General features: G+C 41.0%; 1 protein-coding gene across 2 annotated transcripts in view; it reads left to right on the forward strand.

The window, feature by feature from the left end:
* Positions 1-14,704, forward strand: part of LOC118119959 (microtubule-associated tumor suppressor 1 homolog) — a 69,911-nt gene that overhangs the window by 44,748 nt on the left and 10,459 nt on the right. For both annotated transcript variants that reach the window (XM_035174467.2, XM_035174478.2), the window contains exons 10-13: positions 8,876-8,942; positions 10,518-10,641; positions 10,771-10,861; positions 11,893-11,998. In XM_035174467.2, the coding sequence (XP_035030358.1) occupies positions 8,876-8,942; positions 10,518-10,641; positions 10,771-10,861; positions 11,893-11,998 (388 nt within the window). The remainder of the gene's footprint in view (positions 1-8,875; positions 8,943-10,517; positions 10,642-10,770; positions 10,862-11,892; positions 11,999-14,704) is intronic.

Consider the following 14,704-nt stretch of genomic DNA (forward strand, 5'->3'; position numbering starts at 1 on the left):
CAGACTTATACTGACTCTTTGTAGTGACTCTAACCAATTATTCGAGTGAATTATTAGGTATAAATCGTGTGACTACAGTGTTTGATTCATTCCTTTCTTCTACTGTCGCACCACGTCAATTTAAAGCCATGGTGGATGTGTTTGTACATGTAAATAGAACATGTTAATGGACAGTTATCTGCACACTATCCTTTCCATTTGGCAAAATAGAGCAGAGCACCCACAGTCTATTATTAGAACATCACTGAGTGGTTGCCGGTGATATGGCAGAGTTGTTATTTAAAGTACTGTGTGTGAGATGCTTGTATAGCAAGACCGGAGTAATGGCTGTTTTTAGGGAGAAGGCAGCAGGGATAGACTCATGATCCGAATCTACACCCAGCTGCCATTTTCAACACATGATGCAAATGTTTTCAAAATCCTTGAAAAAGCTGTTGCTAACCAGCTATATGATTACTTAGATAGTAATGGTATGTTGGAATACATTCAGTCAGGGTTTAGAATTCATCACATCACAGAAACAGCACTGTTAAAAGTTACTAATGACCTTTCATGGCATCAGATAATGGACCTCCCTCTGTCCTTCGTCCTGCTGGATGTTAGTGCTGCATTTGATACCATAGATCACAAGATTCTGTTACAGAAACATGTAGGGATTAAGGAACAGCATTAGGCTGGTTTAAGTCATATTTATCAGATAGATTGCAATTTGTTAATGTCAACAATGACTCTTCCATACACACAAAAGTTAGTCATGGCGTTCCACAAGGTTCTGTACTTGGACTGATACTTTTCACTTTGTAAATGCTTCCTTTAGGCAACATCATCAGGAAGCACCACATACACTTCCATTTATATGCAGATGACACCCAGCTGTACTTATCTATGAAGCCTGATTAATATAATCACTTAGTTAAACTTCAGGAATGTCTCAAGAACATTAAGGCCTAGATGACCAAGAACTTTTTACTTCTAAATTCCCCTCATATTCTGCAGGTATCTCTGACTCCAGAGCTGGCAACGATTATTATATAAATATTATTTATCACCATCATTATTGTTATTTTGGACAATAATGATGTGGTAATTCAGAAGTGGTCTGGGCCACATGTGTCCACATTCTTTTAACAGAGTGAACGCAAATCTGTCCCGGATATATGTGTATTTCATGTTCTTCAGTTGTTACGTCCTTTTATTAGAAACACAGAACCGTGAATGTCCCTGTTTAAAAAAAGATGTGAAAGTTGTGGTTTCTGTGCTTAAACAGGTCCTTCATATATGGATATGAAGGACCTCCTTCTCAGCTGAACTCCTCTGATGCGCTGCAGTTTCAATACAAATTCAAATGTTTTTTTTCATTTCTGTTTGATTTTTTGTAACCACCACCACAATATCAACACTTCTTAATTTAGTAAAATCTTTCTTCACAGCACGGTTTATAATTTTTTTTTGTTTGGTTGTGTAAGGGTTATATGAATACTCTACATGTAAACCCCACAGTTATGACGCTTTAAGTACAACTTCTTCTGTTTTATGCACTTTGTGAGAGTTTCATATGTATGTCATATGGCGGAAGATGGAAGAGGATGCTAACAAGGAAAGAATCGGAATATTGCGGGAAATTCAAATCTAGTTGAAAATTCTTTGGTGATGGTTAAGCACGACTGCTCCGTGAATGTATCAGAAGTAGGCAGCCGGGGAGAAATTTATTATTTTGGAGAAAGTGATGAAGAGAATGAGGGGTCTGTGAGGGCACGGATGAATGAAAACAAGCTTGGAAAAAAAGAATTAGAAGTGACAATGATGATAGGTCTGAGAGTGAGGGAGAAGGGTGATAGACCTGATAAACATTGTGTCATTACTGTTATGGAAGTTTTCTGGAAGCTGGTGAAAGGACAACTCAGGCAGCAGCTGATGTCTTATGCAGAAGATTTTAATGTAGACTTCATCAAGGAGACCAGAAGGTGAAACAATATACAAAAGCCACCAGAGTAACATGAGCAATTGTCACCCCCAAGTCTGAAGATATCTACCCCAGTATATCTTCCTCTACTTGTGTCACCCATTCAAACAGCACATCCATGGAAGGCTAGAACTGCTGTCACTCTCTATGTTACATGTAGGTGTTTGCATCCTAAATATGCATACCTATTTCACATTGTGTCCTTACGTCTTACCACTAATGAAATACGCAAAAGAGTTGAAGTTGGTGAGAGTTGAAGTTGGTGTCTCTCTGTCTAGCACATCTGAGTTAGATATGAAAGTCCCTGAACGTAGACACTACAATGTACTGTTTGTTGGCCCTTTATCTATAACCTGACCTTTGGTACTGCTTAAAGAGAGAACAGAGTATCTGTGGAATTAGACAGGCACTATTCTCTACAGATATAGTGTAATATACAATATACATAATATATAGTGGCGTATACAGTAATGTGTGAGGATGGTCAAAAATTCCTCAACAATTACAAAGTTTATTGAAAAGGCTCAAGAAAGCATGAAGAAAATCAACCCTGTTTATGTGGACAACATCTCTGGCAAACAAGATAGGAGGGATCCTATTTGTCAAGGTCCTCAATGATAGCAACTTACTGGTGGGATGTACCATTGAGTGTGGGTATGGAGGAATTAAAGAAGAATATCAACGCGGGAAAGATAGTGAATGCACAGAGACTGAAACAACAATAATTGGAGGGAAAAAAGACAAACAGTCTTGATTGACTTTGGGGGAGAGGCTATACCTGAGAGGATATTTCTAGGTTTTGTAAGTTTTCCAGTGAGGATGTATATGCCAATGCCATTGAGATGCTTTAACGACCAAAGGTTTGGACACACAGCCAAAGACTCTAAAGTGAAGAGGAGGTGTGATAGGTGTAGGGGTGACCATGAGTATGGAAAATGTGGACCAGGTGCAGTCAAAATGCTGCACCTGTAGAGGAGCCCATAGTGTTGATTATGGTGGGTGTGAGGTGATGAGACTAGAGAATAAAATCCAAAAAGTAAGGGTGGAACGAGGGATCACATATGCAGACGCTGTACGAGTGTCCAGAGAATAGAACACTGCCACAAAGGGTCAAGGAGTAATGACAGGAGTTATGTGGAAAAAAAGGCTCTAGTAACATTCATAGCACGAGTGATCAATGGCACGGCTGAAGTAAGGTGAAATAAATTATAAAATACAACTAGTTGTCAAAGCAGCATTGAATTATTTAGGATTAATGTGATTGACATGGGAAGACGTGAGAGAGAACCTCAATCAATCAAATTTTTTTGGCACTAACATCAAATGTATACAAAAAAATGGAGAGGATGGTAACAAAAAGGCCATCATATGATCTTGAGAGGAGAGGAGCATTCCTCTCCTCAAGTCATCAGTGTGGTTTTCATCTACTTTTCATCTTAATGATAAATTACGTCTTTTCTAAACTACCAGTAGATATAGGAAGATCACTGTTTGCGGATGATGGAGCCTTTTGGAAATAAGGGAGGAACATCGATCATGCAATTAGGAAGGTGCAAGAAGCAATTGATGAGGTGGTGGAGTGGGGTTATGATTGGCGGTGTACGTTCTCAGTGTAAAAAACACCAAGTCGTTTTCACTAGGGAAAGAATTGAAGATGGATGTGGCCGTGGAGGTGGCTCAGAGAGAACCTCCAGCTGTACCAGGGGAGTAATCAGCGCAGCTGATGGCTCTTAGCCGATTTAAAAGGCAGCAGCTGCCACAGGGAGAGAGAGAGGCACACGGAGGAGACTGGAGAAAACACAGAGACAGAGCTGAGCCGAGCAACCTGAAAAGGTTATGTGTGGGACAATTTATGTTGATTTAGTGGATTTATGTTAATAACTAATGTTAAGTGGTGACTGCTTGTTGTCTGGCTGTGTTTGGGAGACCCCAGTGGCAACGTCTCTTGCCACAATGGGGTTAAACTAAGGATGTATGATATAGAATTAGTGAGGGTTGAATCGTTCAAATTTTTGTGAGTCATTTTTGATTCATGGTTAACATGGGCAAATCTTATTAAAAAGATGGAGGATAAATACAAAAAAGTAATCAATATGATGAGTTGTTTAATTGGCAGGAATTGGGGAGACAATTGTGCCTCATTGAAAAGAATATATATGGCATTGATTAGGTCTGGTTTGGATTATGCTAGTATGGGTCTGCAGCTAAATCTTCTTCTGAGGAAAGTAGATGTCATTAAGGCATAAGCATTGAGGATATGCAGTTTATAACTTCACCCATACCTGCATTGCAAGTGGAGATGGGAGAGATGCCACTGGAGTTAAGAAGGATGCAACTAATGGCTAATTACGGGACTAATTTGCACGGACACAGTGATTCTAATCCTACCAAAGTAGTGCTGGAGGAATGCTGGGAGAATAGAAAATGTCAGAGGCATAACTTTGGTCAGGTAGGGAATAATATGGGCTAAACAAATAAAATTTGATTGAAACTTGGTGTGTTCGGTCTTAGAATTAGTCCATCAGTAGTCTATGCAGGGGTGGCTCCGTGGATGCTTGTGTGGCCTGAAGGTATTTGTTAGAGGTAAAGAGCGAGGAAAAAGATTAGAATCAGAATTGGGTTTTATTGCCAAGCTGGGTTACACATACAAGACATTTTTTGTGGTGTGTTTGTGCAATTATAAATAACAAAAATAGAAAAATTGTATATACTGTAAATAAAAATAACAAAAATACTATAAGCTAAATAAAAAATACTATGAGCAGGATGGATTGTGCAAAATGTAAAGTTATTGTTATTTGTAAAGTATCAAGTGTCACAGCCAGGGACATCAGTGCAGTTCAGTTAAATGGTCCTGATGGCCCGCAGCCTCCTGGGAAGTGGCTTAAAGAGTCCATGTCCGGGGTGGGAGGGCTCGGCCACAATCTTACCTGCACGCCTTAGAGTCCTGGAGACGTACAGGTCCTGGAGAGAGGGCAGGTTGCAGCCGATCACCTTCTCGGCGTAGCGAATGATGCGCTGTAGTCTGGCAGTAGCAGCAGCATACCATATGGTGATGGATGAGGTGAGGATGGACTCAGTGATGGCAGTGGAGAAGTTCACCATCATCTTCTTTGGCAGATTAAATTTCTTCAGCTGCTGCAGGAAGTACATCCAATGCTGGACTTTTTTCGTGAGGGAGCCGATGTTCAGCTCCCACTTCAAGTCCTGGGTGATGAAGGTGCCCAGGAAGCGGAATGACTCCACCGTGTCCACTGGACAGTCACACAGGGTGGTGGGGGCCAGCAGGACATGGCTCTACCTGAAGTCTACAGTCATCTCCACTCCAAGTTGTTGTCACTGCAACAGGTCACCAGGTGGTTAATCTCCCACCTGTAAGCAGACTCGTCCCCTCCAGAGATGAGTCCGATGAGGTTGGTGTCGCTCGCGAACTTCAAGAGCTTGACGGACTGGTGACTCGAGGTGCAGCTGTACGTGTACAGGGAGAAGATCAGAGGAGAAAGACCACAGCCTCCGGTGCTGATGGTCCGGGGGTCAGAGACATGTTTCCCCAGCTTCACACACTGCCTACTATCAGACAGGAAGTCTGTGATCCACCTGCAGATTGAGTCAGGCAAGCTAAGCTGTGAGAGCTTGTCCTGGAGCAGAGCAGGGATAATGGTGTTGAATGCAGAGCTGAAGTCCACAAACATGATCCTAGCATAGGTTCCTGAGGAGTCCAGGTGCTGGAGGATGAAGTGGAGAGCCATGTTTACCGCATCGTGTACAGATCTGTTGGCTCTGTAGGCTAACTATAGAGGGTCTAGGAGGTGGGGTTGGTGTTGTCCTTGAGGTGGGACAGGACAAGGCGTTCAAAAGACTTCATTACCACAGAAATCAGGGAAACGAGTCTGTAGTCATTAAGACCTGTGGTCCTTGGTTTTTGGGGGATGGGGATGATGGTGGAGGATTTGAAGCAGGCTGGCACCTGACATGTCTCCAGTAAGGTATTAAAAATGTCTGTGAACACTGTAGACAGCTGAGCGGCACAGTTCTTCAGCATGGATGGTGAGACAGAGTCAGGTCCGGCTGCTTTGCGGGGGATCTGTCTCCTGATGAGCTTGTTAACGTCCTTCTCCAGGATGGAAAGGTGTGACACTTTGGTAGAGGGGGAAGGGGGCACTGTGGTGGGCAGGTGTGGAGAGTCACATACCCCTGCGGAGCTGGTGTTGGTGATGCTCTTGGATGGGGGCTGGTCATCGTGGGGGATGGGGTCAGGTCTGTCCAATTGTCTTTCAAAACGAATGTAGAACTCGTTCAGCTGGTTGGACAGGCGCAGGTCATTAAAGAAGTGGGGGGCTGAAGGTTTGTAGTTTCTGATCTGTCTGAGCCTTTTCCAGACAGAAGCAGAGTCATTAGCTGAGAACTGGTGTTGGAGTTTCTCTGAGTATTGTCAGATGCTAATGTAACATTTAGCATCTCTCACCGCCCTGCTAGAATTGTACTTGGACTATTTAAACCTGTCCCTGTCTTTACTCCTAGATAAAGTGGATCTGATAGGTGAATTAAGAATGTAATGAATGAGTATAGTAATTTTTTTACAGATCTATACAAATAGTGCTGTAATGACTGAGTATGTGAACGGAAGACCCAAAAGCACAACTCTGAAACAGTGTCCAGTTTAAAAAACAGTGGTCGTTTTTTTTCCAGGGCAAAAAGGCAAGGCAGAGGTATCCAAAAAACGTGAGGCTAAGGCTAGGTCACTAAATACGAAAACGTGGTGAAAAGCACAAGACAAGACGTGGGTATAACGCTGGAACTCTACGTACAAGACGAGACGAATTGGCACAGGACAGGGGTAAACGCAGACCGTATACAGTATACTAACTGAAGTGAGGTTAACTAGACACAGGTGTAACATATTAGGGAGGGGAAGGTGAGGGTGAGAGAGAACAGGTCAGGGTTCTTTTATCTTTCCTAAGAGTCACAGGGGTCTTGTAAGCTGGATGCCAACCACCATTAAGAAGAAGAAGAAATGGCAGCAAGACCTGTAATAAACAATAGCATCAAAATCTGTAAAGGAGAGTCGGCCTTATTAGAATTACTACAAAACAAACTTGGGTTTTAATGGCTGCCACTTTTTGGTTTGTTTTGCTGTTCATTTCCACTTCTTTTTGTTAAATTTAGCACTAAATTTGAAAACCAAACTGGACAAATAAAAAGTTTAGGACAAGTTAAGACATACGTTAATACCAGTTAGAAATGACTGAGTTAATTTGACCAAAGTTGACCAAAATTATTGGGACAAAACTTTGACCAAAAAAGAAGAGAGGCATTAGTTAAATGTAGATGAATGCAGTTGCACCAGTTTCATATGTAAATCTGGTGCAGAAATAACTTGCATTCCTCTATCATACAGTGTGTAGACAGGAGGAGTAGAAACTGTTGGAGGGAGGAGTGGAAGGGGCAGAGTGAGCAGTGTAATAAAGAGAGAGAGAATGTCACTTTCCACTTTTGATGGGACAGAATTAGTGTGTGTGTGTGTGTGTGTGTGTGTGAGAGAGAGGGTTTGTGTCTGTGTTCTTAAGTGTGTCTCTCTTCATCAAGTCATGGGCTCCACGGCCGGCAAATCCCTTGCAAAGCCCAGGAAGCCCCCCCCCCATCGACGCAAGGTGTGTGTGCATTTCGCCCAGATGTGTTTCTGTGTGCTGCTCTATATCTACTTCTTTGCTGTTTTGTCTTCTCATGGCCATGGCTCTTCTCAGAGGGTCAGGGATTCAGAAGGAATTGTATCAGTGGGTCACAGGAATTCAGGGGTCGTCATGTATTTTTTTCGACTTTGACACATTCACTGTCTTGGGTGCTGCTGATCAGTCCAAACAATCTGACCCTGCCTCATCTGGATCACAAATGTTTCGAATAAGCTTTGAAACATTGTACCGAGGTAACAATGTGCACTGAACTCTCCTTATCTCATATTGTTATGACACCTCTTCTCACTGTCGTGCTCTCTCAGCAGCTTATTTTCTTTACTTGCTGTCTCTGGTCTTTTATCTGCTCTTTCACTTAACTGACCTTTCCCAGATGGACTTTATGACTGTGTGTGTGTGTGTGTGTGTGTGTGTGTGTGTGTGTGTGTGTGTGTGTGTGTGTGTGTGTGTGTGTGTGTGTGTGTGTGTGTGTGTGTGTGTGTGTGTGTGTGTGTGTGTGAAAGCTAGAAGGCAGGAGCACAAACGCTCAGATTTACAGACTGCACTCCTCCTGATGCTAAGTTTCAGTTGTTTAGTGTTGATGTGTTTACCAGAGAGAGTAAATATTTCGGTAATTCATGGGTAAGACATGGTTCTATAGAATCATAATGTTCTCTTTTAGAGCTCATGGGTGCACTTTGATATGCTCATCTCAACTGTGTGTGGCTGTCCACTTGTTTGCACATGTGTGTGTGTTAGGTTTTTTTAGACATCTGTTCATCCTTGATTAGAGTTATACTTTTTTATTTTTAGAAGTTCAGTCGCTGATGTAAGATGCTGGATACTGTTTTGTTAATTGTCTTATAGGATTGGTTCCACCCATGTTTCCCCTGTGTTGCTCTAAAACAACTCCCCTGTCGTTAAGTGTGAAGTCTATGATTACAATCACTCACCTTTGATGAGTGCAAAGTCTACACTTGCTTTCTGAGAGCATGAGGCTGTTTCCAAAATAATAATTTACTTACAGTATAGTCCACTTGATAGAGTATTTGACTTTCTGTTGTCCAAGCCTTTAGTTAGAAATATACAACTTTATACAGTGCACTGACACTACAGCGGCTGAGAGCTGATTATTATTGTGAGGGAGGAAGAAAAATGTATGAATGAAATCTAACTACAGCTTCAGCGCCTCTGCTTGTATATTAAGTAAGTCTGTTTAAATGCAGTATCTTGTTTTCTGCAGTGTGAAGAGGCCTTGAAGCAGAAGAAGGAGCTATCACTGGAGCTGGCAAAGCTCCGAGATGAGCTGGGTAAGAGACACACATTACTGCACGCACATTACTGCACATACTCCCGTGCAGCCAGCTGCTTGCTTCTACCCCTGCACATTCTCTCTCTTGTTCGTTGCATACGACACTTGTACACAAAGCTTATGAAGGGCAGGTCAACAGCCATTAAAAACAAAGTGTTATTTGTGGTTTAACACTGATGCAGCTGCTCCTCAGGGCTGGGAAAGACCCAGAGCAGGAGAAGCCTCTGCACATGTTGTGAGCTGACTACATTGGTTTTTATGACTTTTTTAATGTGTACACAAGGATGAAGAGATTGTACATTAACATCAACGAGGTACATTTTGAGACATTAGGGTCAATGTGAGGTAGAACAACCAGAAAAACTGACTCTTTCATTTGGCAGAATCTCTGCCACCTGCTTTGGCTTTGGACTAAAATCCGGAGTACAAACTGAAATAGCTAGGAGAGGCTCAGTTTTCTAGGTTGAAATACTTCTAATAATGATTTAATCATTTATTCAAGAACCTTTAAGTGCATCAGATGAGCTAATTAAGTATTTGTACAGCAAATTTGAACAGTAAGAAAAATTTAATATTAAACATAATCATGTCAAATTGAGACTTGAGACAATAAAAAAAGGAACTTGGAAAGAAATTTTTAAAAGACTATATAATTAAATAATTTTAAAAAATAGTGAAAGTTACAGAAAGATGGTGAGTAAAATTAAGATGAGCAACATGGAAATAATGCAGAATGTGATGTGGCTCTTGAGATTAAAGCTCTTCATGTAAGGTGCTTTGATCTGACAGCTGAAAGTGAGAGAAAGAAATCCCAAGTCAAAAACAGAGAGATTCAGAGATCTTTATCAGTCTATCTTGATATTCTGATAAATATTTCAGACTAAGAACAAACTGGAATCAGAATGGTGATTGGTAGAGATGGAGGGAAGCGTGCATGGGCTTGTTGAGTGTTTAAATTAGTCATGAGAGTAATGAGTCCTGCTGCACACTTCTGAGCTGACTTGCAGATGTTTCAGGGGGTTGGATGCTATGTCTGTCGTAAGAGTAATTAAATTGGAATGTGGTTGTATTGGAATGTTGAGCAAGACACACACACAGAGGAAGACTGTCACATGTGGAGACGCTGACTGTTCTGGGCCTGTCCCATCTCAGTCCTCTCTAGAATTGCATGCTGTAATATGATGACTGTACTGGTGTGTACTGTGGATATGAATATGATTTATGGTGAAACAGTAAAAAGTCAAAATAGTAGCAAAGCACATCTTGTCTCCACACGCTTCACATTCACTCACAGAGATTTCTACCTTAGCTTATATCCTGTGGAGTAAACAGGTGATCAGTTCAGTCTTTTCTTATTTTCCATTAATTCCCATCAACTGAACTCTGAACCATTAGGACTATTTGTATGAGATCATCTGTGATTTTCCCTTTTGAGTGAAATATGGATGTAGGTTTGATGTGATTAAAAAGGTTCAACACAATTTTCTCAGGCAACAAATCTAAACTATAGACCCTTGATGCTCCTTCAAAGGTACAAACTAACATCCAGCACTCTCTCGTTGTCTCCTTCTAGTCACATCATCACAGTGCTGTGAACGTCTGGAGAATGAGAGGGAGGAGTTGCGCCTCTGCTTGGAAGAGGCTTTGAAAAGGCTAGAGGAGCAGCACAAGGAGGAGCTGGCGCAGCTGGAAGACAGGTACGCATTCACCTCTGCTGAAAGCTATAACTCTGCAGTGTTACCACACTGTTATTACTGAAAGTTAAAGCCTGCAGATGTTACTGTTTTGAAGATGTTTCTAATTGTGTTTTTCTGTGTGCGTGACAGACTGAGAAGTTTTTACCAAACAGAGTGGGACAATGTCCACCAGACGTACCAGGAGGAAGCTGACAAGTGCCGCATGTTGATGAAGCAGCAGGTGAGAACACACACATTTAAAATATTATTGTTGCTGTCACTCATGTTAGGCATAAACAGTAACAAGTGGTTATCTGTTAGTCCTGTAAAAATCTGGTTTTCTTCTGAAATAATGACAGAGTTAAAGATGTCAGGTAACAGGGACACTACCCCTCATAAAGCAACCTGACACATAGAGAATCAGTCCCTCAGACCATTTACTGAGAACTGTAACTGCTGTCCTTTGGAAGCAGTTTGACATGTGGTCTATGTGTGTGAAACTTGACCATTATTATAAGACGATGGCAACACCTGTCTCCACTCTGATTGGTTCACTGGACATTGGTTTGACTCTTGGAGGCAGCTGGGTTTTAGGTAGAGCAGGTCATCCTCTAACCAGAAGTTTGGCAGTTCAATCGCAGTCTTCCCCATTTCGTGGGCCGAAATGTCCATGGGCGAAGATACTGCACCCCAATCCTACAGTGTGTGAGTGATGTGTGATAGAGAAATTGTTGCATATTGATGCACTGTGTGTGTGAATCGCACAAACTGCACTGTAAAGTGCTTTGAGTGAATGGTAAATATTCTGTATTTATATAGTGCTTTTCTAGTCTTGACCAATCAAAGCACTTTACAATACACTTTTACATTCACCCATTCACACACACATTCATACAGTGCATCTATGTGCAGCAGTCTCTCTATGAGAATGGACAATTTGGGGTTCAGTATCTTGTCAAAGGTCACTTCGGCATGCAGACTAGGGAAGACTGGGATTGAACCGCTGACCTTCTGGTTAGACTGTTGCCATGGTGACATCCACGATGCATCTTAGCATGACTATGAATATGAGGCTCAAGTAACGTCATACAGCACAACATGATCAGAGATGGGATTTTTCATACTTTTCATCCATGTAAGAATCTGTGTTTAACCTTGTTTACTTTGATATATGTACCTTTGTTTTGCTATATCTGTGTTTGTTGTAGTAGCATCTCCACTGTCCCACAGACACAAACATTTTTTTTGATAACCGGTGTCTGCTGTCTTCAGGTCGAGGAGCTGAGGAGCCAGCAGGAAACAGAGAGGAAGAACCTGGAAGTGAGTCAAAGCCAGAGGATGGAGTCTGTCAAAAAGCAGTATGACACCTCAATACAAGGTGCGTGTAATGGCGAGGCAGCATTACGAGATGTCTGGTTAATTTTTGGATATTATTACTACATAAAGTGATAAACATATGACTAAATTAAGTACTTGGGCTGTTCCATCTCACTGTTAAGCTGGAAAATATGCAGTGGTTTATGACTAAATATCAGCAGAATATTTGATCTTTTAGAAGTAAAATTGGAGACTGACATTAAGTGAATGCCAATAGTAAAAAAACATTATCTATCATAACCTACCTCTACCCCACACACCTGTCATTAGTTCCAGGAGGGTATCTACAAGCAGTAATACACAATCACAGTTGTTGTTGTTTTTTTCATTTGCATACATATAAAGTAAGGAAAAATAAGAAAGTTTGTTAGCAGAGATTTGGAATCCACAGATTCATATAATGGACACCTCCTCTCTTGTACAACAGCAATATAAATAAATAAGGGGAGTTTGTTTGTGCTGGTTGAGTGATTTATATCTATTTAGGTGTGTGTAAATATAAATTAAGATTGTACTTTTTAAAAATGGTTTAATGTATTTTCTTAACACAATGAGCATGAATGTTCAGTGTTGTAAATGGTATGATGGTATGATAACAGCCACCCTTATATAAGGCAAGTGTTGGACAAATGTAGTGTGCATGGTGCGATGTAAGAGTAAAATGTTTTCATGATGAAACGTCTGGTGCTGCTCCTCATTTGCCGCTCAAGTGACAAAATGACAAATGACAGCCCAGCTTTTTAACTTTGTCATGACACACAACCGTACATACTAAACTGACTGTAGTGATAAATATGAAAGGCCCTTTGAGAGATAATTACTACTTGGTCTCACACAGACCAGTATACTCTCTCACACACACACACACTACTAAACTCTCTTACATATACCATCATTCTCTCTCACACACACACACACTACTAAACTCTCTTACATATACCATCATTCTCTCTCACACACACACACACTACTAAACTCTCTTACATATACCATCATTCTCTCTCACACACTACTATAGTCTCTTACATGTACCATCATACTCTCTTTTTTGTACTATCATACCTCATACACACAACACTGATCTCTCTTGCACAGATATATTATATTTGAAAGAATAATAGCACATGTAAGAGAAATCAATTGTACACGTGAATGCAAATAACCATGTGTGAGGAACAAAATGACAGTGAATGATTTGATATGTGAATGAGAATAGTAGTGTGTACGAGAGAGAGTGATGGTTTGTGTGAGAGAGAGTGATTGAAACGGAAGTTACATTGAATTTTCAGTTCCTGATTGGTTATCTCTGATGAGGCCTGGTTTCACTGACATGTCCCGCCTTCCAAATCAACAGATCCATAAGGGAACATGTTGGACCCGGAGCCGCACTGCACTTCCTGGGGAATGTTTTAAACTCTCCCACTAATACAACAATGTCAGAAATGCTGGATCCACAGAGATCTCCTCTAATACAGCCACACACAGGGGCCTGCGTCTGAGGAGGACACGCGTTGGTTATTCAGACCTGGTTCGTCAGGTGCACCAGGGGCACTTCCTCGCCTGACGAGCCGCGGTTCAGGTCTCGCCGGTTTTCTTCGCGTGGTTCGCAGGCAGAATATACAGAGAAAATTCACTTTCAACACAGTTTCAATGTTTATCTTTTAAATTGTCACAAATATAAATGATTGCAATACTGCCTGTGCACATTTCAAAATATAAGCACACCAGCGTTTCTGTAGACCAAATCTATTCATTTGTTTTTAAATGCTTTTAATTGTGAAATATTTGCAGGAGCAGGAGATGTACTGCTTCATACCGTAGGACTAGTTTTATACAAGGAAAAATAGTTGTCACAGCAGAAACTTTAGAAAGGCTGTAGTTACATTAAAAGTTAACTTGAAGAACTTCGGGTGATGGTCTGTCTGTCTGTCTGTCCCTCCCACCTGAATGATGCAGGTAAAGAGACAAATGGTGATGTGTAATGCCATCATCATAAAAGTTATATTTATGGCCACTTTAAAATACAATATGTATTAATATTAATATATTAATACTATATTGTAATAAATATAATATTATGTTAATATAAATATACATACACACCCTAGACCAGTGGTTCTCAAATGGGGGTACTAGTACTCGGTACTGCGGGTACGTGAAGGTACTCCAGGGGGTACGTGAGATTTTTTAAAGATGTATTTAAAATTAGCATCCATTCAAAAATCCTTTAAAAAATTTTATTTAATAAATATTCAATAAAATTTAAGTGTTTAAAGGGGACATAGCATGCAGATTCCACTTTGTTAGTGCTTCTACAGGTTAATGTGGGTATCTGGCATGTCTACCAACCCAAAAACTCTGGGAAAAAAACACTTGCGCGTTTTGTTATAGTTCCTCTAAGTCAGAAACGTCATGCTTGAGTGACTCGATTGAGCTTCCTGGGTTTTGTGTCGTAACAAGGCACTGGAAGTCTCCCTACATGGTCTTGGCCCACCCCCCACCTCACCATATCATATAAAATATGTAATTTATATCATTTAAAATCATGAGGGGGGAGGGGGGAGCTGGCTCATTCGCATTTAAAGGAACAGGCACTCAAAACAGGTCACACTGTGGAGGGCTGTTTTAGACAGGGTAAAAAGGGTGCTGTTTTAAATGATCCTTGTGGTATTTTGACCAAAGTATGTTACAGACATTTCATTACGAC

Source organism: Hippoglossus stenolepis, chromosome 2 (assembly GCF_022539355.2).
Source record: "Hippoglossus stenolepis isolate QCI-W04-F060 chromosome 2, HSTE1.2, whole genome shotgun sequence".
NCBI lineage: Eukaryota > Metazoa > Chordata > Actinopteri > Pleuronectiformes > Pleuronectidae > Hippoglossus > Hippoglossus stenolepis.